The sequence below is a fragment of the Pangasianodon hypophthalmus genome, chromosome 6, assembly GCF_027358585.1.
Source record: "Pangasianodon hypophthalmus isolate fPanHyp1 chromosome 6, fPanHyp1.pri, whole genome shotgun sequence".
Taxonomy (NCBI): domain Eukaryota; kingdom Metazoa; phylum Chordata; class Actinopteri; order Siluriformes; family Pangasiidae; genus Pangasianodon; species Pangasianodon hypophthalmus.
In genome coordinates, this window is record NC_069715.1 from 3728608 (window position 1) to 3752290 (window position 23683).

General features: G+C 39.7%; 1 protein-coding gene across 5 annotated transcripts in view; it reads left to right on the forward strand.

Annotated features, from left to right (window-relative positions):
* Positions 1-1755: 1755 nt before the first annotated feature.
* plch1 (phospholipase C, eta 1) overlaps positions 1756-23683 on the forward strand; it is a 79025-nt gene continuing 57097 nt past the window's right edge. For 3 of the 5 annotated variants that reach the window (XM_053235029.1, XM_053235032.1, XM_053235033.1), the window contains exons 1-2: positions 1756-1936; positions 13213-13322. In XM_053235029.1, coding sequence (XP_053091004.1) covers positions 13259-13322 — 64 coding nt within the window. In that variant the 5' untranslated portion in view covers positions 1756-1936; positions 13213-13258. Of the gene's footprint in view, positions 1937-13212; positions 13323-23276; positions 23674-23683 lie in introns of those variants that run through there. The other 2 variants (XM_053235030.1, XM_053235031.1) reach the window with 2 other exon arrangements.

Sequence of the window (23683 nt, forward strand, 5' to 3'; positions counted from 1 at the left end):
CTAATGATGCTAATATGCCATTTTGTGTAAGAACACATAACACAAGACATCTATTTTTATTGGCTTAAGCCTAGGTATAAAAAAAAAGGAATAAAAAATAGAAAGACCTCTGTCTAATACAGAAATTTATACACTGTAAATACAGTTTCTGGCTGTGGAAGAGCTAGAATATTCTAGAAAAATCCCTAGGTGTGAATATGTGTGTGTGTGTGTGTGTGAGTGTGTGTATTCCTGGGATAGGCTCTGGATCCACTGCGACCCAGAGAAGGAGTTAAAGTGCTTTCTGAAGATGGATGAATCTCTGCTTGAATTACTTTTTTGACTTCATTAACCATATTATTAAAATATGGTTATAATAATGATAAGATCAGTATCAGACAGATCCTGGATCACTAAACTTAATTCCTGTAGTATAAAATCCCATGATTCCAGGTGGAGTGATGGAGAAAGGGAAGGAGGGAGGAAACAAGTGTGTGAGAGAGAGAGAGAGAGAGAGAGAGAGAGAAGGAGTAGAGCGAGCGACCTCGTCTGTCTTTGTTATGTAAATGTAACCACTGGCTCAGACAGCCTTCCTCGCCTCTGATTGGCCACGCAGGTTTGAACTGTAAGGCGTATATGAGAACAGTGTGATCGGCGGGCCGTCCCGGACTGTCCCAGACTTTGAACCGAGACACGGGCAGTGGTGGGAGGGAAACTGCGTCAAGGACCGATGAAAAGACTCCTGGGGAAAAAAAAGCTTTCTTTGTTTGTGGTGTAAAGTGATGGACGAACCGTCAGTCAACGCTGAATTGAATCCTGGGAAGTCTGAGTGCCCTCCATTGTCCTGTTATTGTTTTCCCTTTTTGAAATGAACAAGTATATTGAAAATAAAAGTATTTCTTTTAAAAGGAAAAAAAAACTTTTTGAATTACACATTTCATTTCTTTAGGCTCATTTCATCTAGTTATTCCACAATACATATAGTGCAGCAGTGTGCAGGTAAGTGCAAAAGTTTACACATCCTTAGGACAAAATGATCAAGAATCACCAAGACATGTTACGGAGGACAGTTAAAGACAAAGACACTGTTGCTGACTATCCTGTTGATAGAAAATCTAATTCACACAAGAACCCCCTCTTATGTCAAATATAATCAATCAAACAGCTAAGAAAGGTTTTTAGGTTCACACAGGAGCTACGAGTCTAAGATTGCTAACAGGAAATCCTTTAAAAAAAACTATTGGTTAAATTAAAATTTAAATAAAATATATTTTTAAATTCTTAAATAAAATTTTAACAGCAAATGTAAATAAAAAATTATTTTAACCGAAATGTTAGGAAAAAGTAAAACACCCAGAAACAATGGGGGGGACAAACTTTCGCATTCAATTCTACTATGGTTTTAAAAGAAGACATCCTGCAGTTATTTCTTTTTAGTAGAAGAATAAGTAATAATTACATTTTATAAATAAATAAATAAATAAACAATAAATAGTGACAGTTCTTTGAGAAACAGGCCTCATTTTTGGTTCTCCCATTAGACACATTTACTTCCTGGTTTTAGTTACCAAGTCAAGTCTCAGACTGGGTGTTTTGTTAAATAGTCCCGAGGTCCTAATCTATTTACCTGCTGATCCGTTCCCGAGAGCCACCCGTGTGATCCGCTCCTGGTTTTCCCTCAGCCGTTCCTGCCCTCTGTGACCAGCCCATAGAGTTTGAATGAAGGGGTAGGAGGTGTTGTGGCGGGTGAGGGGCAGTTGAACAGTAAACCCTGCTTACACACACACACACACACACACACACACACACACACACACACTGCCCTGCTCTGAGAGACTCTTGGTAACATGTTATACTGTGTAACTCTTTCTGAGGATACAATGCTTTCCTGAAGCAGGAAATAATTCTGTACAAAGTGGAATAATCTTCAGCCTGAAGTTTGGACACGAAAACTAAAGTAAGTGATTTTGTGGCTGTTCTTTTTTATTCAGCAGGTGCACAATTGTCTATAATTTCATCTAAAGCCTTATATGCACATGTTTACTGAAGGCTTTACTTTTTTTTAGACTTGTATACAGGTAGAAGAGAATTTTTTTGTTCTTTTGAGAAGGTTTCAGTATGAGATTGATGTATGCTACCTGTTCAGCCCACCAGTGCACCTGTTCAGGAAAACTCATCTCTCCAGTGACCTTATTTTCCAATGAGTGCCCACTGTGTGAGAGAGTAATCTGATTGGTCAGAAGGTGTTGATTAATTTTCTAATAAAGCAAGCTCTGACAATAGTTCTGGCTGTAAAGCAAATGACAGATTTATATCAATGCACTACTTCTAATATGTTATTGTTTCTACAGTAACGGCTAATTCACAGGGACTTGTATGGCGGATGCGCTACATAATCTAAGTCTAATAATGAACAAATAAAAAACAAACAAACAAAAACATATTGTTGTTGATATGTTAATGTTGATGATACATTAATGTTAATAAGTTTTGTAAGGAGAAAACCCTTCTTTTTTCTGCTTTATAAACTTCGAGAGAAAGTTGCTGCTATAATGTAAGTGATAACAGGAACTTGTTTTGCTGCCGTTTCACAACATTACATGTAACTAGCAATGGACAAAACGTAGACATACATTCTTTAACGTCTTTCTTCCTTTATAAACAAAAATTGTAATCATTGGCAAATTGTTGTGATATAAGAGGAATAAAACACTAAGGGAAAAATAATGAGAATGCTTTCTTTACATATCGATGCCAGGAACTGAAGTAATTCTTGAACTTCTTAAAAACCTAGCTCTAACAAATGTTATCATAGGATTTTTAAAAATTTAATCTAGAATTACAAAATTTGAGAGGCTCCTATTAATATGGTTGGTTCCAAGGTAACAGACAGGTTTGACAGACATTTAGGGATAATAATTGCCAATAAATGAATGAAAAGCTGTCTGGGTGAATGCGTAATACGTTCCTCCGTGTTTATTTTTAATTTAAACCCAGTCGGGAACAATTAAATTAAAAAAGCAAGCGGGTAGTGCACTCATCTGGTAGATCGTGATCCTGGGGGATTTGGCTTTAGGGGGCTCTTACACATGACTAATGACACTTGGTGGACATACGGCGCCCCTCCACCCATGCTGTAACACACTTACGCTTATTTTCCATTGTTCATCACTTTTCCTAATCACTGTCCATCTGCTGTGGCTTTTTGGGGTGTACATTAGATCAGCTGTGCTTTGTTAGATTTGTGCATTTAGATCAGGACTTTCAGACCACCTGATTCAAGGCTCAGGATCTAACACCCGTGAGATTGACCGTTGCTGCCCTTTATCCACAGAGGAACAATCCCAGAACACGTGTGTGTGTGTGTGTGTGTGTGTGTGTGTTGGTTACTTTCCTTCCTTCCTAAAGTGTCTCTGAACAGGTCATAAAAGTGGAAACCGGTACTATAAAACTATACTAAATGTTAACAAGATGAACCCATGAAGGCTCACACTGGTTATTTATTACTTATTTACAATAATTCTGTATATTCTGTATGAGTAATATCTTATTAGTGCACAGTAACTCAGGTTTTTTTTATTTTTATCCGAAGTGTATTTATACTAGACTGATAACCACCTGTAGTGTTTACATCACCTGTGCTTGGACTCACGAGGTGCAGACTTTCACATTAACTAAGCATAGACCAATGAACAACCACTTTATTAGTGCCATATCAGTCCCACTTCACATTTAAAAAAAATTATGTAGCTCTTTTCATTTTCATTCAGTCATCTCAAAGTGCTTTACATGAGATTAAAAAATCAGCCAAAATATAAAACAATAAAGAATATGTGTAAGAATATCAAAAATTAAAAATGAAAGAAAATTAAATAACGACCAATCATCACAGTGAAGATAAATGGTAAAAGATGTTAATTCATAAAAATTTATTAATAAATAATATTATTTAAATAAATATTAATAAAACAATGACTGACTAAACATCACTGACTGAACATCACTGATTAAAGAGTGTTTTTTGGGAAGCCTGGATGTGCTTAATAAAGTTGTACTGTACTTTTCCACTATCTATTTATTTTTATTTATCCCAGAGCGCTGGTGAATTCTTGATTCTGATTGGTCAGAATGTTCTATAACAGCAGATCTGACAGTAGTTCCAGCTGCAAATCACAGGTTTATATTAATGCATCATTCTAATACTTTATCGTTTCTATAGTAACAGCTCATTCACAGGAACTTGTACAGTGGACGCGCCACATAAACGGATTAAAAACGTGTGTAGTTGTTGATCTGGTGAAGTTTTCTGTAAGGAGATGTTCATTTAACATTCATGGAAGGAGTCTCCAGTGTCAGCATTTTGTAATAGTCAGGAAGTTTTCAGGAAGGAGGAGTTTACTCTTTGCAGTTTCTCAGTAACATGACAAGCTGCATGCTTTTGTCTTATTAATTTCGAGAGAGAGAAAAAAAGAGTGGCTGGTGAGGGAACGACTGTTTGTAGCTGCTATAACGTAAGTGAGAACAAGAAACAGCTTATTTCAAGGACGTTCCACAACAATAAATATAATCATAACAACAACATCTTGACAACATAATGAAAAAATTGTGATTGTTGGTAAATTTGCTGCAGCATAAGATGAATAAAACACTTTGAGATCCCCTTGTCTTTGATTAGTTTTCTATAACAGCATGTTCCATGTACAAATTTCCAAAGCTAGCATGCAGCTAACGTTTGCTTTTGGTCAAAACCAGGCCGGGAAAGAAGCAAACAGTGACCGAGACAACTTATACAAACAAAATCAGTCACCTGACTTCTGCAGTCCAGCCTCTGATGCCATAAATGTGGACTACAATATCTAATTCAGTGTATAAGGAATAATGTGGCCTGGGAAACACTGCTATAAAGTAGGCGTATGTAACAATGTAGCGGCTGAGTAATTATACACTTGTTATACACACACTCTGGGAATGTCCCCTCCTACATGTGAGACAATCTGGTCCTTGTCACCATGATACAGATCTCTCTGGTGTGTGTAGGTGTGTGTGTGTGTGTGTGTGTGTGTGTGTGTGTATAGGAACGTGGGAGGTAAAATGACTCCAGTGTTTTCTGTGTATCAGTTTACTGTGTGGTTCAGGTGCAGCGGAGGCCTTGCTGAATTATTTAACCTTTATTTCTCATGGACTGCTGTTGAATTGTCGTCTTTGTGTTGGCTTTGAGATTTGAGACTGGAGACGTGAGACTTGAACCCAGGGCCTGTTAGTCGATTTCTTTTTTTGGACTCTTGTTACTGATTCTGTGGGTCTAATCCGAGATAAGCGGGAGTGAAAATATGGCATGTTTCATGTTTCCAGAAATGTGAGAGAGAGTCTCTGGGTTTCAGAGCTATTGTTAAGGAAAATTGGATCAGACAGACTTTTGTTCCTTTGTGCTAAAGGTGATAAAAACATATTGTTGAAGATAGGATGATGATGTGGTTTAAAAACAAACTTTTACAGTAATACAGCATGATATGAAAGATTGAAGAGTGTATCCCTGTGCCTTTCCTCCTCTCTCCATACATTTAAAAGCAAGTAGTGATACATTTACACATGTGAAAACTGTCCCTTTTACAAAAATGTCTTAATTATACCTACATATTATGGGTCATAATTCGACTATTACTTCTCTTCTGTCTCACGTGTGTTTAGAAAAAAATATACATACAAGTGCAATATTGCATTAATTCATTCTTCAGTTAGTGCTTTACCCTGGTCAGGGTGGATGTGGATCTGGAGCCAATCCCGGGAACGCTCGGCATGAGATGGCACACACACTCTCATTCACATGTCAAGGCAGTTTAGAGTCACCAACCTACCTACCAGGATGATTTTGGACAGTGGGTGGAAACCAGAGAACCCAAGCAGACACAGGGAGAACATGTGACACTGCATAGAAAATTATTAATATACATAATTAGATACATTTTTATATATACACCAATTTATTTGGTCCATAGTGCCAAGAAGCTTATATAAAAAGCTCTAAAATGCCAGTTTTGATTTCATCTGCAACCCCACAAAACAGGGTTTCCCATTCAGCAACAGTTCCAAATCGAAAAAGTAGCAAAAAGCTGCAACTCTTAACCCTTGAGTGTCCTTTATTTTAAAACTTTAAATTTGGCATAAATTTGTTTCTCTTGTGTTCTATTCCAGCATAAGGTTCGAATTTATATCTACTTGTTTACAGTTTTACAATCGCTTAGCTTGTTCTCTAAAGAACCTCAGTGTGAGGACTTCCTAAAGCTTCTCTCTCCTCATGTACAGTGTCACCTGGAAACAGACGTTCGGTTCAGCTTCCCCTCCTGACTATATGTGCAGTGTCATTTTTCATAATCACAGCATAAACAGTAATTGTGCAGAATTCCCAGCATGGCCTGTCAAGCTCATGATATAGTTACTGATGATTAACAGTTACACACAATGTAGCAGTTAACAATTTAATTTCTGTTTATCTTTTAGACTGTACAAAATTGACATGAACACATGACATGGAAGCATTTATTTGTGTACTTCAGAAAGATTTTATATATATATATATATACTAAATTACAGCCCCATATTTAAAAAGATTTAAAACCTTCAAATGTGGTGATGCAGCAATTGTTTTTGTATAAAGAAATTCAGAATGGCGATGTATTTATATGGAAGCATATAACTGTAGAATCTAACAATTAACTGTGATCACCTCAAATAATCCTGATTAGGCGACTATATATTCAGTAAGGAATAAAACACTGTGTCTTGCTGTTATAAGAAACTAATCAATGGTGGGATGGTGGGATGAAGTGGAGTTACTGTTACTACTCTAAAGTTGATTATTTTCCCAGAGCAGCACATCCCGAAGTGTTTTATTCCTCTTATACTAAAATAATTTGCCAACTGTGACATTTTTTATTTATTAAAGCACAACATGGCATACTTTTTGTCTGTTTATAGTTACTTTTAATGTTGTGGAACGTCCTTGAAACAAGTTCATTCCTGTCCTCACTTACGTTATAGCAGCTATGAACAGTCATTCCTCTCTTTTTTTTCTCTCTCTTTCAGTTATTAAGACAAAAACACAGCTTGTCATGTTACTGAAAAACCAACATATAAATAAACTCCTCTGTCCTGAAAACTTTCCTTAAAAAAAACCCTTCAAGAAGCTTTACTTCTAACTGTTACAAAGCACTGACACTGGAGACTCCTTCCATAAAGGTTAAATAAACTTATCCTTACAGGAAATGTAACAATATCAACAATTATACATGCCGTAGTACGTGTGTTACATTGCGTTACATTGAGTTGTGACTATAGTGTATTAGAATGAGTGTGTTAACATAAACCTGTGATTTGCAGCTGCTGTTATAGAATTAATCAACACCTTCTGGCCAATCAGAATGGAGAATTCAACCGCAGTGTGGTATAAATGTATGAAATAATTCCCATCTATTACAGGTTATCCCTTTTTCTATTCTACGTTGTATGATTCTGTAGTGCTGAGTGTGTTTTATTTGGAAAAAAAGCACATTTCAGTCCACTGTACATAAACATATTGATAAGATAAAATATATGTGACTCACGCTCACACACTCACTGCAGTTAGTCAATGCCCTGTTTCAGATCATAATTCTGGACTCAATTTTTCCTATAAGTCATGCATTACATCAAAAGGATGTTTTTGCTTTGTAAATCTATATTCAGGATGTGAGTAGTCTGTTCATTATAGAGGGGGGAGAGAGAGAGAGAGCAGAGAACTGGACACATTTATGAGCCTTTTGCATACTGAAAAAAAAAAAAAAGAATCGATCACCTTTGTTTCATTAAATCATCTTTTTAAGCTGCTCTGCTCATTTGGGAATGCAGTGGCTGAGACAGCAGCTGCTGCCACAGTGTCTGTTAAAGGAATACTCATACAGAGAGAAGGAGAGAAACAGCCGTAAGATATGGGCTGCTTCATGGCAGAATAACCAGCGTTTCTCTAGGGTGTTTATTTTTCACACTGCAGTTCAGACATGGTGACTGTCATTACGAGTAAGATACTGCTGTCTGCTTTAAAACAGCTTAGTCACAGTCACAGTCAGAGTCAGAGCGCTCCTCAGATTGAAGTGTTCATTGTGTAGATTTATGTTGTTTACTGAGACCAGGGGCGCTGCAGATACTTCCATTCATTACAGGGACATCTGCTGAGCCGGGTCAATCTCTCCAATCCAGCCAGAGAGGCTCTTTAACACTAATTTACTATAATACTGCCAATCACATTATTTATAAGTGTGGAAAGAAAGAAAGAAAGAAAAGAAAAAAAGAAAAATGAGAGAGAGAGAGAGAGAGAGAGAGAGAGAGAGAGAGAGAAAGAAAAAGCATACACGCAAAAGCAAAAATGGAAATGGATAAAAGAAAGTAAGAAAAAGAAAAATTATGGAAAGGATGAAAGCAAGAAGAACAAGAAAGAATGAGAGCTATACAGACAGAAAGAAAGAATGTAAGAAAGGAAGAAAGAAAAGAAAGAGAAAGACAGAGAGCGAAAGAAAGAAATAAAGAAAGAAAAGAAATGGAAAGCAAGGAAAGCAAGATAAGAAAAAAGAAAAAATAAGAGAGAGGAAGAAGAAAAGCATACAAGCAAAAGCAAAAATGGAAACGGATAAAAGAAAGTAAGAAAAAGAAAAATGACGGTAAGGATGAAAGCAATAAGAACAAGAAAGAATGAGAGCTATACAGAGAAAGAAAGAAAGAATATAAGAAAGGAAGAAAGAAAAGAAAGAAAGAAGGAAAGAAAGAAAGAAACAGAGACTGAAAGGATTCTGATTGGGCAGATGTTGATTAGTTTTCTATAACAGCAGCTCTAGCAGACACTAAAGACTCTGATCTTATCTCAGGTTAAATATTTTGCCCTCTTTCATCGTCATGCTCCACTTGAATTAACTGCTGCTTGTTAAGTGTTCATTTTCTACACCTCTGTTTTTTCTCCTTTCCACACAGTGCTCGTCTTCCTGGACTTTTCCCGAACCCATTTAGGATTTATGTCTTGCTTTGCACACACATCCTGACTCCTGTCTTTCATCAACTGTACACACACACACACACACACATAGCCTCGTCCTTCTTTCCTTCCATCGCCTCTACAAACCCTGAACCCATCACTCCCACTTTCACCCTCACACACCTCTTCCTCCTCTCACCTCTATCACCTATTCTGTCTTTCTTATTTTCTCTCTGTTCCTCACGCAGTGTTTTTCCGCTCCACAGCACCTGTTGCCTATCTGTCTCCTCATGCTTTATGGGATATCCCATGAGGGAGAAAGTACCGGAAAGAAGCAGGAACTCAGTGTTCTGTGGAGCAGTGTCCAGTTTCTGCCTCCGTGAGCCGACTCAGATTGAGGCCACAGGGTCAAAGTCGTAGACTTGCAGGTCAGGCTGCAGTGAGAGAGCAATAATGTGGATGGTTTCCGTAACCTCAGTCCTGTCTGTGAAATACGGCCCATGAATTTTCTTTAGGGTTTGTCTTAGACAGAGAGAGAGAGAGAGCGAGAGCGAGAGAGAGAGAGCAAAATGGCCAGGTTGAGTTTGACTTGTGTTACCTTAGACCACTTAGATCTTTAAGAAAAAAACTAAAAAAAGAAAAAAATCCAGATAAGGAATTTATATCTGCTATATCTTGCATGTAGGTTTTGTGATGTTCCTACTGAAAAATAGTGTGTTCTAGATAAAGGAATACTCCAGCACTTTTCTACATAACATCTATCTATCCATCTGTGTCTGTAGTGTATGTGTGATTAAGCCAAACAACTATTTTGACACATTTCCCTCTATCAAGAAAAGATCAGAAAACCTGTTTACACTAAACTCACTTTTAATAGAAGTCTAAGGGCGTTTGATAGGACAGGGTCAGGGCAACTGTTAGGACAGGGTCAGGCCAGTTGTTAGGACAGGGACAGGGCAGTTGTTTGGGTAGGGTCAGGGCAGTTGTTAGGACAGGGTCAGGGCAGTTGTTTGGGCAGTATCAGGGCAGTTGTTAGGACAGGGTCAGGGCAGCTGTTAGTACAGGGTCAGGGCAGCTGTTAGGACAGGGTCAGGGCAGTTTATAGGACAGGGTCAGGCCAGTTGATAGGACAGGGTCAGGGCAGTTTTTAGGACAGGGTCAGGCCAGTTGTTAGGACAGGGACAGGGCAGTTGTTTGGGTAGGGTCAGGGCAGTTGTTAGGACAGGGTCAGGGCAGTTGTTTGGGCAGTATCAGGGCAGTTGTTAGGACAGGGTCAGGGCAGCTGTTAGTACAGGGTCAGGGCAGCTGTTAGGACAGGGTCAGGGCAGTTGTTAGGACAGGGTCAGGCCAGTTGATAGGACAGGGTCAGGGCAGTTTTTAGGACAGGGTCAGGCCAGTTGTTAGGACAGGGACAGGGCAGTTGTTTGGGTAGGGTCAGGGCAGTTGTTAGGACAGGATCAGGGCAGTTGTTAGGACAGGGTCAGGGCAGCTGTTAGGACAGGGTCAGGGCAGCTGTTAGGACAGGGTCAGGGCAGTTGTTAGGACAGGGACAGGGCAGTTGTTAGGACAGTGTCAGGGCAGTTGATAGGACAGGATCAGGGCAGTTGTTTGGACAGGGTCAGGGCAGCTGTTAGGACAGGGTCAGGGCAGTTGTTTGGGCAGTATCAGGGCAGTTGATAGGACAGGGTCAGGGCAGCTGTTAGGACAGTGTCAGGGCAGCTGTTAGGACAGTGTCAGGGCAGTTGTTAGGACAGGGTCAGGGCAGCTGTTAGGACAGGGTCAGGGCAGTTGTTACGACAGTGTCAGGGCAGCTGTTAGGACAGTGTCAGGGCAGTTGTTAGGACAGGGTCAGGGCAGCTGTTAGGACAGGGTCAGGGCAGTTGTTAGGACAGGGTCAGGGCAGCTGTTAGGACAGGGTCAGGGGAGCTGTTAGGACAGGGTCAGGCCAGTTGTTAGGACAGGGACAGGGCAGTTGTTTGGGTAGGGTCAGGGCAGTTGTTTGGGCAGTATCAGGGCAGTTGTTAGGACAGGGTCAGGGCAGTTGTTAGTACAGGGTCAGGGCAGCTGTTAGGACAGGGTCAGGGCAGTTGTTAGGACAGGGTCAGGGCAGTTGTTAGGACAGTGTCAGGGCAGTTGATAGGACAGGATCAGGGCAGTTGTTTGGACAGGGTCAGGGCAGCTGTTAGGACAGGGTCAGGGCAGTTGTTTGGGCAGTATCAGGGCAGTTGTTAGGACAGGGTCAGGGCAGTTGTTTGGGCAGTATCAGGGCAGTTGTTAGGACAGGGTCAGGGCAGTTGTTAGGACAGGGTCAGGGCAGTTGTTAGGACAGTGTCAGGGCAGCTGTTAGGACAGTGTCAGGGCAGTTGATAGGACAGGGTCAGGGCAGTTGATAGGACAGGGTCAGGGCAGTTGTTAGGATAGGGTCAGGGCAGTTGTTAGGACAGGGTCAGGGCAGCTGTTAGGACAGGGTCAGGGCAGTTGATAGGACAGGGTCAGGGCAGTTGATAGGACAGGATCAGGGCAGTTGATAGGACAGGGTCAGGGCAGTTGTTAGGATAGGGTCAGGGCAGCTGTTAGGACAGGGTCAGGGCAGTTGTTTGGACAGGGTCAGGGCAGCTGTTAGGACAGGGTCAGGGCAGTTGTTAGGACAGGGTCAGGGCAGTTGTTAGGACAGTGTCAGGGCAGTTGATAGGACAGGATCAGGGCAGTTGTTTGGACAGGGTCAGGGCAGCTGTTAGGACAGGGTCAGGGCAGTTGTTTGGGCAGTATCAGGGCAGTTGTTAGGACAGGGTCAGGGCAGTTGTTAGGACAGGGTCAGGGCAGTTGTTAGGACAGTGTCAGGGCAGCTGTTAGGACAGTGTCAGGGCAGTTGTTTGGGCAGGGTCAGGGCAGCTGTTAGGACAGTGTCAGGGCAGTTGTTAGGACAGGGTCAGGGCAGTTGTTTGGGCAGGGTCAGGGCAGCTGTTAGGACAGTGTCAGGGCAGTTGATAGGACAGGGTCAGGGCAGTTGATAGGACAGGGTCAGGGCAGTTGTTAGGATAGGGTCAGGGCAGTTGTTAGGACAGGGTCAGGGCAGCTGTTAGGACAGGGTCAGGGCAGTTGATAGGACAGGGTCAGGGCAGTTGATAGGACAGGATCAGGGCAGTTGATAGGACAGGGTCAGGGCAGTTGTTAGGATAGGGTCAGGGCAGCTGTTAGGACAGGGTCAGGGCAGTTGTTAGGACAGGGTCAGGGCAGTTGTTTGGGCAGGGTCAGGGCAGTTGTTTGGGCAGGGTCAGGGCAGCTGTTAGGACAGGGTCAGGGCAGTTGTTAGGACAGGGTCAGGGCAGTTGTTTGGGCAGGGTCAGGGCAGTTGTTTGGGCAGGGTCAGGGCAGCTGTTAGGACAGGGTCAGGGCAGTTGTTAGGACAGGGTCAGGGCAGTTGATAGGACAGGGTCAGGGCAGTTGTTAGGACAGGGTCAGGGCAGTTGTTAAGTTCTTTTAATAAAGGTTTTAAATGTGCAACAACATTTAACGTGGAATGTCTGCAAAACAAGTTTAATCCTGTTCTTGCTCATGTTATAGCAGATATAAACAATTGTTGCCTCTTAGGTTAATAAGACAAAACAAGCAAACAAACAAACAAAAATGCAGCTTACAGAGAAACCGCAAAGTGTAAACTCCTCCATCCTGAAAATAAGAAATCTTAAAGTTACAGCTTTACCTCTGACTGGTACAAAGCGCTGACACTGGAGACTCCTTCTGTTAATGCTAAATAAATGTCTCCTTGCAGGAAACTTCACCAGATCAACCTTTATACATTTTTCTTTGTTAAATAAAATATTTAAATCAGATTATTATTATTATTATTAGATTATGTGGCGTGTCTGCTATATAAGAGAAGTAGAAAGAGAATATTTACCCAATATATATACCCAAATGCGTTAGAAAGCCTTTCTAGTCCTTTGGTGTTAGAAAGCTGCTATAAATTTAACAAGCAAACAAACATCACATTCAGAACAAGAGATGAAAACTTTTTTAAAACTGTTTTTCCCCACTATTAATATCTTAACATACACTGTTTGATCAATTTTGTGATTTGTGAGAATGACGGAAAATTTCTTTAAAATTTCTTTGCGAGGGTGTGCAAACTTTTGCACTCAATTGTACTGTACACTATTACTAGCATTACTGTCTGGAAAAGCAACACTTGTCTCTAATTTGGTGAAGATGTGAATGTTTTATTTATTTCCCAGCAGGTTATTCCTCCCTCTGCGTGACTTCACCCTGAGCTCGTGCAGGATGGATGGATGTGGGAGTGTACAGTACTGTCGTCACTTTCTCACAGACAACAGCACATTTCACGGTCAGTCTGGCTTTCAGATGCAATCTGAGACATGGGTGGAGGCCAGGTTCATGCCACTGCCCGACCAAAATATATAAAATAGGTGGTTTTAATAGAGAATTTCTTCACATGTCACATAGTCCTCGTTCTGAAGCCCCACCCTGACAGAGCGGCCCAGAACCCATATCTATATTTGATAGCTTTGATTTTCAAAGGTTTGGTTTTCTGACAGAAAAATCACATGAACGTCACACGTGAAATTTTTAGACACTTGATGTGTTATGTTTTACACCTTTTCACATGTGTACTGTTTCTGTGTTTATTTTTCATGTGATTTTTTTTTCACATGATTAATTTATATTCACATTTATTATTCCACATGTAGGGCATGTTTATTTTTATTATTATTTCCACATTATTATTATTATTATTTATTTATTTATTTATTCTTTTTTTTTTTTTTTACATGATTCATTTCTTTTTCCCAAACTTAGGGCATTTAGAGTTTTTTTCCCCCTATTATGATTCATTTATATTTTTACATTTTTATTTTTCCACGTGTTTTTTTATCCCATGATTCATTAATGTTCATTTTTCCACATGTAGGGCATGTTTATTTTATTATTATTATTATTATTATTACTATTATTATTATTATTATTTCACATTTTTTACATGATTCATTTATTTTTCCACATGCAGGGCAATTAGGGTTTTTTTTTTTTCTTATAATTCATTTATATTTTTATATTTTCATTTTTCCACATGTAGTGCACATGTTTATGTGAATCATCAGTTTTTTCATGATTCATTTATGTCCCCATGTTAATTTTTCCACATGTTGGGCGTGCTTTTTAAAATTTTTTCATGTGATTTATTATTATTTTTTTTTAAATAAGACATTTATTATGGAGGGTACACATGAGCTTCTCACATGAATAATTCTTTTACACATGTGATCACATATTGTTCAAATGACGCCATGTGTTTGCTTGAGTACCCCTGCGATTTAAGGCATACTGTACTGAAATGCACCTTGAAATGTTTTCCTCATTCAATCACATATTACTTACGTAATCACATCTGATAATCTTATGATCACATGTGAAATGCATGTGATTTTTCCATAAGGGCTCTGAGAGTTTCCTTAACATACTTGATGAAGGTAATCAACTAGGGTTTTAATGGTAATTACGCTCCTCTTTTGCTCCACAATGGCCTGAGATGGTCACATAATCAAATCCTTTTTAAACATTCCTACATAAACCTAAATATATAAGCAGGATTGTAAACAGCAAATTTTTAGATCATTTGCAGAAGTGTAACATTGCTTGCCTAAATATTAAAACTAATTTCCTGCATTGAATATTTGATTTACAAAAATGCAGTTTATACCAGTGGACACCAGGGGGCACTGTGACACTACAAATATCTCATTCCAACCCTGACTAGGAGTGTGACTATACAAAAGGAATTCAATCATATCTACAGATTCAGAATGACAGGAAAGTCATTAGACTTGAACTTAATTACATTTCTTCGAGTGTGAAAATTGCACCTGAGCTACCAGACTGAAATAAAATTGTCTACCTGTGTATTTTTACCACAAATATATATCAATGTTTATATGATGTTTTTCCTTGCAACACACTGCATGCTGCAGTCTAAAGGGAGGAATTTTAGATTAAGTGGAAAACATTTTATTATTGTGCCATTAAATATGTATTTAGAAAAAGCTCTCAGCAGATTTGCTCTTGGTTTATAGCTTGAATTAAAGCTGAATGATGCGGCAGAGGCGAGCGTTGTGGAGAGTGTGGAGAGTGTCAGGATCACAGATCTGGCCATTTGTCAGCGTAATAATGCTGTGTTAAGCGTACAGGGCGTGAAAGAGGCTTTGTGTACAGTTTAATGTGCGTAACAGCAGGGTCATAACCAGTCCCTGTTGGACAAACAGGAACTGTGATGAAGTGAGGAAATTACACTACGTGTTCACACATAGCAGGCATTTTTGAGCCCTTAAAGGTGTAGTCAGCTATTTTTAATCATAACATCATAACATTCAGCCAATCAGAACAACAAGCCATGTCTACCTGTGTGTCAGGGCACTGATTAAGCTTTTGCACTACTAATCAGAAGGCTTTTGAATTTCTTTTGAAAGACTGACAATACGTGACTGTTGGGCCTTTAAAGGTCAGAACACAATAAGTAATATTTTTATAGTAAGTTCTTGCCACATTACAGTGACTGCAATAAGATAAATGGATGGGAACAAAATCAAATACTGTGGACCAGCAACATCCAACAAATCACAACAATAAACCATCACTATCTGGCTGTCTATCATACTGGATGTCAATTCAGAAAATCCTGCCTATTGCTCAAGCATTGCAGGTATTCTACCATGCATGCTTGGGTCACTAAAGGGAGGGTTTATTTGTTTCTAAACAAACAGATAGCTTGAGCTAGCTTCTGGTAAAATCACTGATTGTAACTTTAATGCGCTGTTCAGGAAATAAATAGCCAGTTTAACAGAGATTCTGTTATCACTTACCAAACTGTAGAATTAATCAGCACTTTCTGATCAATCAGTATCAGAGAAAGTCTTAATTATACAGTTTGTTAAGTGATAACCGAATGTTATCAACATTATTCAACATATTCAAAATATCAACATATTCAACATTAAGTGTAACTATAAATGGATAAAAATTACATCATTAATAAATTAATTGTAAATCCTATCAATACATTGTAATCATTGGCAAATTGCGATTGTGATATAAGAGGATTAAAACAGTTAAGAAGTTTCTGTATAGGGCCATCACACCACCCTGTCACTGATTATTGTCTTATAACAGCACACCCCAACATGTTTTATTCCTTTGATATGATATCAGCTGCAGCACTTCTTCATTAGGACCTTGAGCATGTATTCCCTAGCAAATTCCCAAAGATATCTACGAAATATAATATTGTTGTTGAATCGCACACTGCATGTATGGGCAGATTTGGTGTCTGGTCATGACCAGGCCTCAAAGAATTGTTTGATACATAATATTAAAACAATCTGTTGAGACAGTTGGGGATAAATCAATAAAAAGCACTTTGCCTGTTACAGTCCTTGCAAAGGAGTGCTTGGGCCCCGAGGTTCGCTCATAGGCAGAGATTTGGCAATTTTTAAAATCAAAGCAGTAAAGTGTTGGGTCAGGTGTGATATAGGTTTAAAATTAGTGTCAGCTCAGTCGTCTAGAACTGTCCGAGGTGTTCCGCATGCCTGTTTTACACACACTGCTCAATTTTGCTCTCATTTAGTCTTCATAGCCTAAAAGCTTTTACTGCACAACCTGAGGGAGAGAGAGACAGAGAGATAGCAGGAAAGATAGATTGACCTGTCTGGAGAAGGGACGTGAGAATGACAGTTAATTGCTTTGGTATCCTTTCCTTTCGTCCCCTGGGCCCCTCTTCTTTCTCTCACTTTTTCTTCCAGCCATGCTCCATCTCTCTGACTTTCTCTCTGCGGTCTCTGGTGGTTGTGACTGTCAGAGCCGCTGATGCTCTCTTTCCCTTTAGTTAGTGATGGACAGAGACAGGAGGAATCGAAAGAATGTTTTGTGTTTGTGTGAGGGAGGAAAAGTGGAGAGATAAAAAAAAGTCGGCTGAGAAAATGACATTAAAATATACCTGTGTGTATTTGTGTGTGTTTATAAATATATACTGTATGTGTGTATTTATAAAATGACAACCAAGAAGGAATAGAGTGCCTTCCAGTTTCCTACAGAGCTCACACACATACAAACTCACACATACTAGCTATAAAAGGAGCTGGGGTCATTAAATGAGACATAACCATCCATGGTGTTGTCTTTCTCCTCGAGATTGTATCGATCTGCATTCCAGCACAGTCCAGAGAACATCAATAAGGCACTGATTTGATCCAGTTCAGTGTTGGTCAGTTTGCTGGAACATTCTTTCATCATCAGATAGTCAGCCAGTGGGGGAAAAGTGTGTCCTGAGTAATCTGTCTAATCCAATATGTCAGTACACACACATGCACACACACACACATGCACACACACACGCGCGCACACACACACACACACACACACAGTCTCATACTGTATATAATACCTCTTAAATGTATTTTAATGTCACTGCTGGATTGTGAGTAGCCTGCCTTTATAAAAATCTCCAACTAACAGCCATTCTGTGGTTAGAAAATCAGCTAAAGGTTTAAAGAATGATTAACACACATCGTTCATGGAAAAAGATGAGCTTAGTGTCTTTACACAATTCTAACCAACCAGGTGGCTATATACTGTGTGTGTGAGAAAGTGTCCTGTAAGTGTGTAGGATGGATAATGGATTACGATCTGGATAGTCACAGGGGAATAAACTCCTGTCACATCCACACTGATCCGGAAAATAAAGGAAAGACTACACAGGCTGCCTGAATTTAGCACAAAACGATGCCTTTTTTTCTGTGTCTGAGAAAAGTGGCTTGTGGATTTATGTAAGCACTAAAATTAGGCCAGGAGAGAGAGAGAGATCTTTCCTCATGTCCTGGTATACCTTCGGTTATCTCTGAGCCTGAGAATTGTTAATCATGACATTGTTTTGTGTTGATTTGCATTCAATATTCATATCCAGTTCAGGAAATACCCTCACTCTCTTCTCTATATTCAATCCCTCAGGGGGCTTTATGAAGATCTGCGAGAGCCATGTGTTTGGATAGATTACAGTAAATTCTTACTGGGATTAAGACACTGATTTATAGCACTTGGGGAGGAATGATGTAAAAAATTGACAGCATAAGAATCATCGCAAGCACTGGTTTTTGATGTGTCACATTTTAAAGAGGGTGGTGGCATTTCATATATTAAATTAATACTGGTTAGAGAAAACTCTAGAATATTTAACAAAATATTTACAAGCGACTGATAACGTGGATTAGGTGGTGGGTAGCATTACTGTCTCACAGCTCCACGGCCCCAGGTTTGATCCTGAGCTCGGGGTATGATGCGGCTTAATTGTTTTATCTGTTCATACTTACACTATATGCACAAATGTTTATGGACACCTGACCATCTCACCCATATGTGCTTTTTCCCCAAACTGTTGCCACAAATTCAGAACCACACAATTGTATAGATTGTCTTTGTATGCTATAGCATTACAGTTTCCCTTCACTGGAACTAAGAGGTTCAAACCTGTTCCAGCATGACAATGCCCCTGTGCACAAAGTGAGCTCCATGAAGACATGGTGTGTGAAGGTTGGAGTGGAAGAACTCGAGTGTCCTGCACAGAGCCCTGACCTCAACCCCACTGAACACCTTTGGGATGAACTGGAACACCGACTGAACCCCAGACCTCCTCACCAACATCAGTGTCTGATCTCACTAATGCTCTTGTAGCTGAATGAACACAAATCCCCACAGCCACGCTCCAACATCTAGTGGAAAGCTTCCTAGAAGAGTGGAGCTTATTATAACAGCACATCTGAGTGTTATGTGCTTGTGATGTACAATAAGCACATGTGGGTGTGATGGTCAGGTGTCCACATACTTTTGGCCATATAGTGTACATTTAATGTTGTGCAATGTCCATGAAACAAGTTCCTGTTATCACTTACATTAGAGCAGCTATCACCAGTTATTCCCTCACCAGCCTCTCTTGAAGGTAATAAAACATGTTACTAATCACTAAACCACAAACTGCTTTTCAATGTCAGAAAACTTCAAGCTTCACCTCTGACTTTTACAAAGTGCTGATACTGGAGACTCCTTCCATAAATCTTCCATAAATCTTAAATAAATGTATCCTTACAGAAAACTTTACCATCCATGATTACACATTTTTGCCTTAAATTCAGACATTTTCTCAGTGATTTTCCAAACCTGAAAGTCTTTTTGAGAAAGGCAGAACAACTTCATAGAACAATGTTTCTGCAATTTAAAGAAAAAAGATAAAGCCATTTACAAAGTTTCTCAAAATTATCAGGTTGAAAAGAGTTATTTTATAATTGAAATTATAAATTCTAATTGTAAGAAACATTTTTGTTATAATAACAGTATGTTATTCTCTTTATTGATACTTCCTTAGTCTGGAAGTATTTTCCAGACTATTTTCAAAACTAAATGCAAATTGTATTTGCAGTTGCGTTTTCTACTTGTGGACGCATAAACTGTGACATATCTCAAATGAAAATGGAAATCGTGTATTATCATTGCATTTGCCATGTCTTACGAGTTATGACCCTGTCATATTGAAATAGCAATAACAATTACCTCTTTTGCTATTTCACATCCTCGGCATCGCGTATGTAGCTTTCCAGAATTCAAATGGAAACACAGTTCCCTTTGCTTTTGCATTTCTGATGCCTTGCACAGAAACTTGTCAATCAGTGTTGGGGGTGGGAATAGTATTATGGGGCGTGTTTTTATTTGAAAATCACAGTCGACGGCCAAGAAGGAAAATGTGCTGAATTGACGATTGTTTTAATGCCATTTCAATTCAACTTCTTCATCTTATAAAATCCTCAATATAATATTCACCGTTAAAGGAAGTTCCACCTCGCCTGATGATAGGAGGAGTGGATTTCTTCGATCGCAAGTGCAACAATAAACTTATTAGAAACTTAATGTAAGCAGTGTTGTTCCAAATCTGTGGTTTTATGGTGACAGACTTATCCTTCATTATCTTTTCATGATGTCTGGTCTGAACACAACCATCTTGTAATACCAGCTAAGGTTGAAGAGATTCATAGGAAAATCCTTCATAATTTTTACCCTTGCAATTTAATCTTATCTAAATTTATGGAAATCCAACCGGAATGTTCTTTCTGTGGCTCTGAAGACAAATCCGTGTCTCGTCTCTTTTTTAGATGTCCATATTCAGCCTCATGCTGGATTGAGATCTCACTACTTATTTTTACCTCATTCAATAACTTCTTCGATATCAAAGAAGAAATGCTCCTGTTGCTATTCAGTAACACTGGTTCTGTCCTTTTGGACTATGCTGTTAAAATCCGGCGCATGTTGGGCAAATATCACATCCACAAATCCAAAGTGTCAGCTTCCAAACCTAATTTTACTTTATTTTTGCTTTGAGATAAAAAGGTTTGCTGATTCCCTTTGTCAATTACAAATAAACAAAAATGCCATTAAAATATCTCAGGCTTTTAATAAGATTATAACATCCATTATAAACAGAGACACTACTTTAGTTTAGATTTTAAAAAGAGTTAAAAAAAACCTTCTTGTCATCCCTAGTACTTATGATACAGTCCTTTATGTACGTATATTGTCTCAGTGTTTGCTATATAATGTTGTATGCTTTGTAAGCATTCAAAAAAAAAGAGAAAAAAAAGAACAGATGAATGTGCCGATGGAAGTGAAATAGCAAATGGGGTAACTGCTATTGCTATTTCAACATGACGAGGGTCATAACTCGTAAGACATGGGAAATGCAATTGCAAATGCACTTTGCTTTTCCATTTAAAATTTGGCAGACGTTGCACGTTCGTGTAAACATAAATGCTAACAGCAATAAGCAAATTTGCATTCTCACTTGAATTATCTCACGATTTATGCGTCCACAAATAGGAAACGCAACTGCAAATACAATTTGCAATTAGTTTTGCAAATAATCTGGAAAATGCTTCCATAGTCTCCCTTTGTTAATGAATTAAACACCAAAAGTGTGAATTCAACACTATGTGTTATTTCAGCAGGCGTATTTGTGTCTGTTTTTGGGATAAAGTCTTTCCTCCAGCATGTCTTATAAAGTGAACATGGTGTGAAATGCAGCCAATCGTACTGACTCATCTCATTTCAAACTCTTCCCTAACTGATAAGGAACTCACACATGATTTACTTTTCCCAAGCAGCTGAGCCAGTTTTAAATTTTATGCACACCAAATAATTTAAAAGCTCACAAATGTGACTGTATTCCCTTTGCATGCCACATCTCCGGCTCAGCAGATTTCAAGCACATGTTCCCGCTTTAAAAAGAATCCGTGGTGATCTATTTATGAGCTTTTCCTTTCCCTCTCTACTCAGTGCTGCATATTCTCTTTCATCTCTACAGTGTGTTAACAAGGAAACGTCAAAATAAATTTTAAAATAATGATTAAAATAATTTTTATTTTTAACTTTCTTTGTTTTAAAGAGCTTTTGGTCAGAGTGACATTTTTAGGCTGTTTGCTTAATTGTGCTTATATATTAAATTTAACTGTGGTTTAGAAGAACAACAATTGAAATTTGAGTTAAAGAAGTTTAAGAGAGAATCCAGAAAGCATAATTGGGTGGGAGGGGTGGGAGGGATGGACTTCTTCATTTCCCTGTCAATCAGAGCTACACTGGCCAATAACATCAATCTGTTAGCTCATGTATAGGATAACTAGCGCCCTCCTAATGACAGGTTGGAAAAGATGTCTTTGCTAGCTTCCTGTGTGTTAGCCGTTGCCCCTGCAGGGGTAGTAACTGATGCAACAAGCAAGTCCTCGCTAGTGGGTGGGAATTGCTTATGGCTGAATTAAAGAAGAAAATTACACTCTTTTACATTTCTAAGATGGGTTGCATGGTGGTGCAGCGTGTAGCATTGCCGCCCCACAGCTCCAGGGTTCTCAGTATCTTTTGCTGTTTTTCATGTGGGTTTCCTCTGGCTTCTCCCAGTTTCAGCCCAGCGGATTGGCAATACTAAACTGCCCCTAGGTGTGAAGAAATGTGTGCAAGGTGCCATGTGATAGACTGGCATCCCATCCGGTGAGTATTCCTGCCTCACGCCCAGTTTTCCTGGGACAGGCTCCAGAGCCGATCCTGATCAAGATAAAGCGTTTACTGAAGATGACTGAATGAATGAATTGATATTTTTAAGCTCATTATTTAGTATCAGGAGAAAATGTCAATTTTTTTTATAACTATGATGCTTGATGAGTCATTGATGCATTGTAATATTGTGCTATTTAGTCAGAGGAAAATGAAATCAATAGATATCCAAGTAGTTAAGCTAATGTAGTGAATGATTTTCTCTCATCTAACAAATAAAAAGAGCTAGATTAATTAATTCTGCAGGAACTGCAGATGAGTACCAGACCTCTCACAGATGTAAGTGGAAAGTCACAGTTGTGTGGTAATTGGGAAGGCAGGGCTGATTTCATAGGGGACACCTGCCACCCACAAAGTGCCTGCATAAGAAGAAAGATGGATACTGAGGAGCTCATGCTGAGTTTTGAAATAATGGAAACCACAATGACAAGATCTGTTCTTTATCATGGAAGAAAACATTGTGAGGCAGCACAGAGGTTCAGTAGACACTGCTGCTGCCACACAGCTCCCGGTTTGATCCTGAGCTTCAGTTACTGTGTACTGAGTTTGTTCTATTTGTGTTTTCCTCTGGGTTCTCCCAGTTTCCTCCCACCTCCCAAAAACATGCCAGTGGATTGGCGATACTAAACTGTCCCTAGGTGTGAAGAAATGTGTGCATGGTGCAATGTGATGGACTGGCATCCCATCTAGTGAGTATTCCTGCCTCATGTCCAGGTTTCCTGGGACAAGCCCTAGAGCCATGGGGTTCCTCTGAGTTCCCTGGTTTCCTTCAACCTCCCAAAAACACGCCAGTGGGTGTGAAAGGTGCCCTGGATGCCCTGGCATAACAACCAGGGTGCTTTAAGTGTTTTTGAACAGAAAACAGAGCAGAAGCCATGTGTTTGAAAATCATCAGCAGGTTAAAAATGCAAATGTGGAAATAATAGAAAGCTGAAAAGCGCACCGTGTCCCGTTGGGATCTCTCCACGCATCTGGCTGCATGCTGTTTATTAATAAATAAATCTCTGAACAAAGCCAAGTGTCTCTGGAATACTAAACCAGCACACTGTTGATGAATTTTCAAGCCTGTGATGATCCAGTGGTAACTGGTACAGAAGCTCCAGCCACAGAAGCTCGCAAAGGCGCAGGAGATGTTGCGGTTAGCAGTGTGCATTATAGATCCTGTGGCACTTCACTCCTTCCTCACACACGCACACGCACACACACGCACGCGCGCAAACGCAGCCTCACACACGTCCCCGGGCGCGCGGATCATGCAGGAGGTCTTGCGCGCGCAGTCCTTCCCGTCTCCGCGCACCCGGATTGTAACGGCGCCAAATGGATCTCGCTTCCATTTTTAGAGCGACCCCGGATTAGCTCGTGCGTTTGAACTGAATGACAGTGTTGTGTCGAGGGAGCACTTTGGAGAGCGAGGACATGGTCTGGGAGAAGGCAGTGGCACCTGTTTTCTCTGGGAAGGGCTCTTCAGCTTGAGGTGAAAGATGCGCGCGTGCCATCATCCATAATGGCAGAAGCGGAAGTTTTGAAACATCTCAGTTTCGACAGGGGTGAGTCATG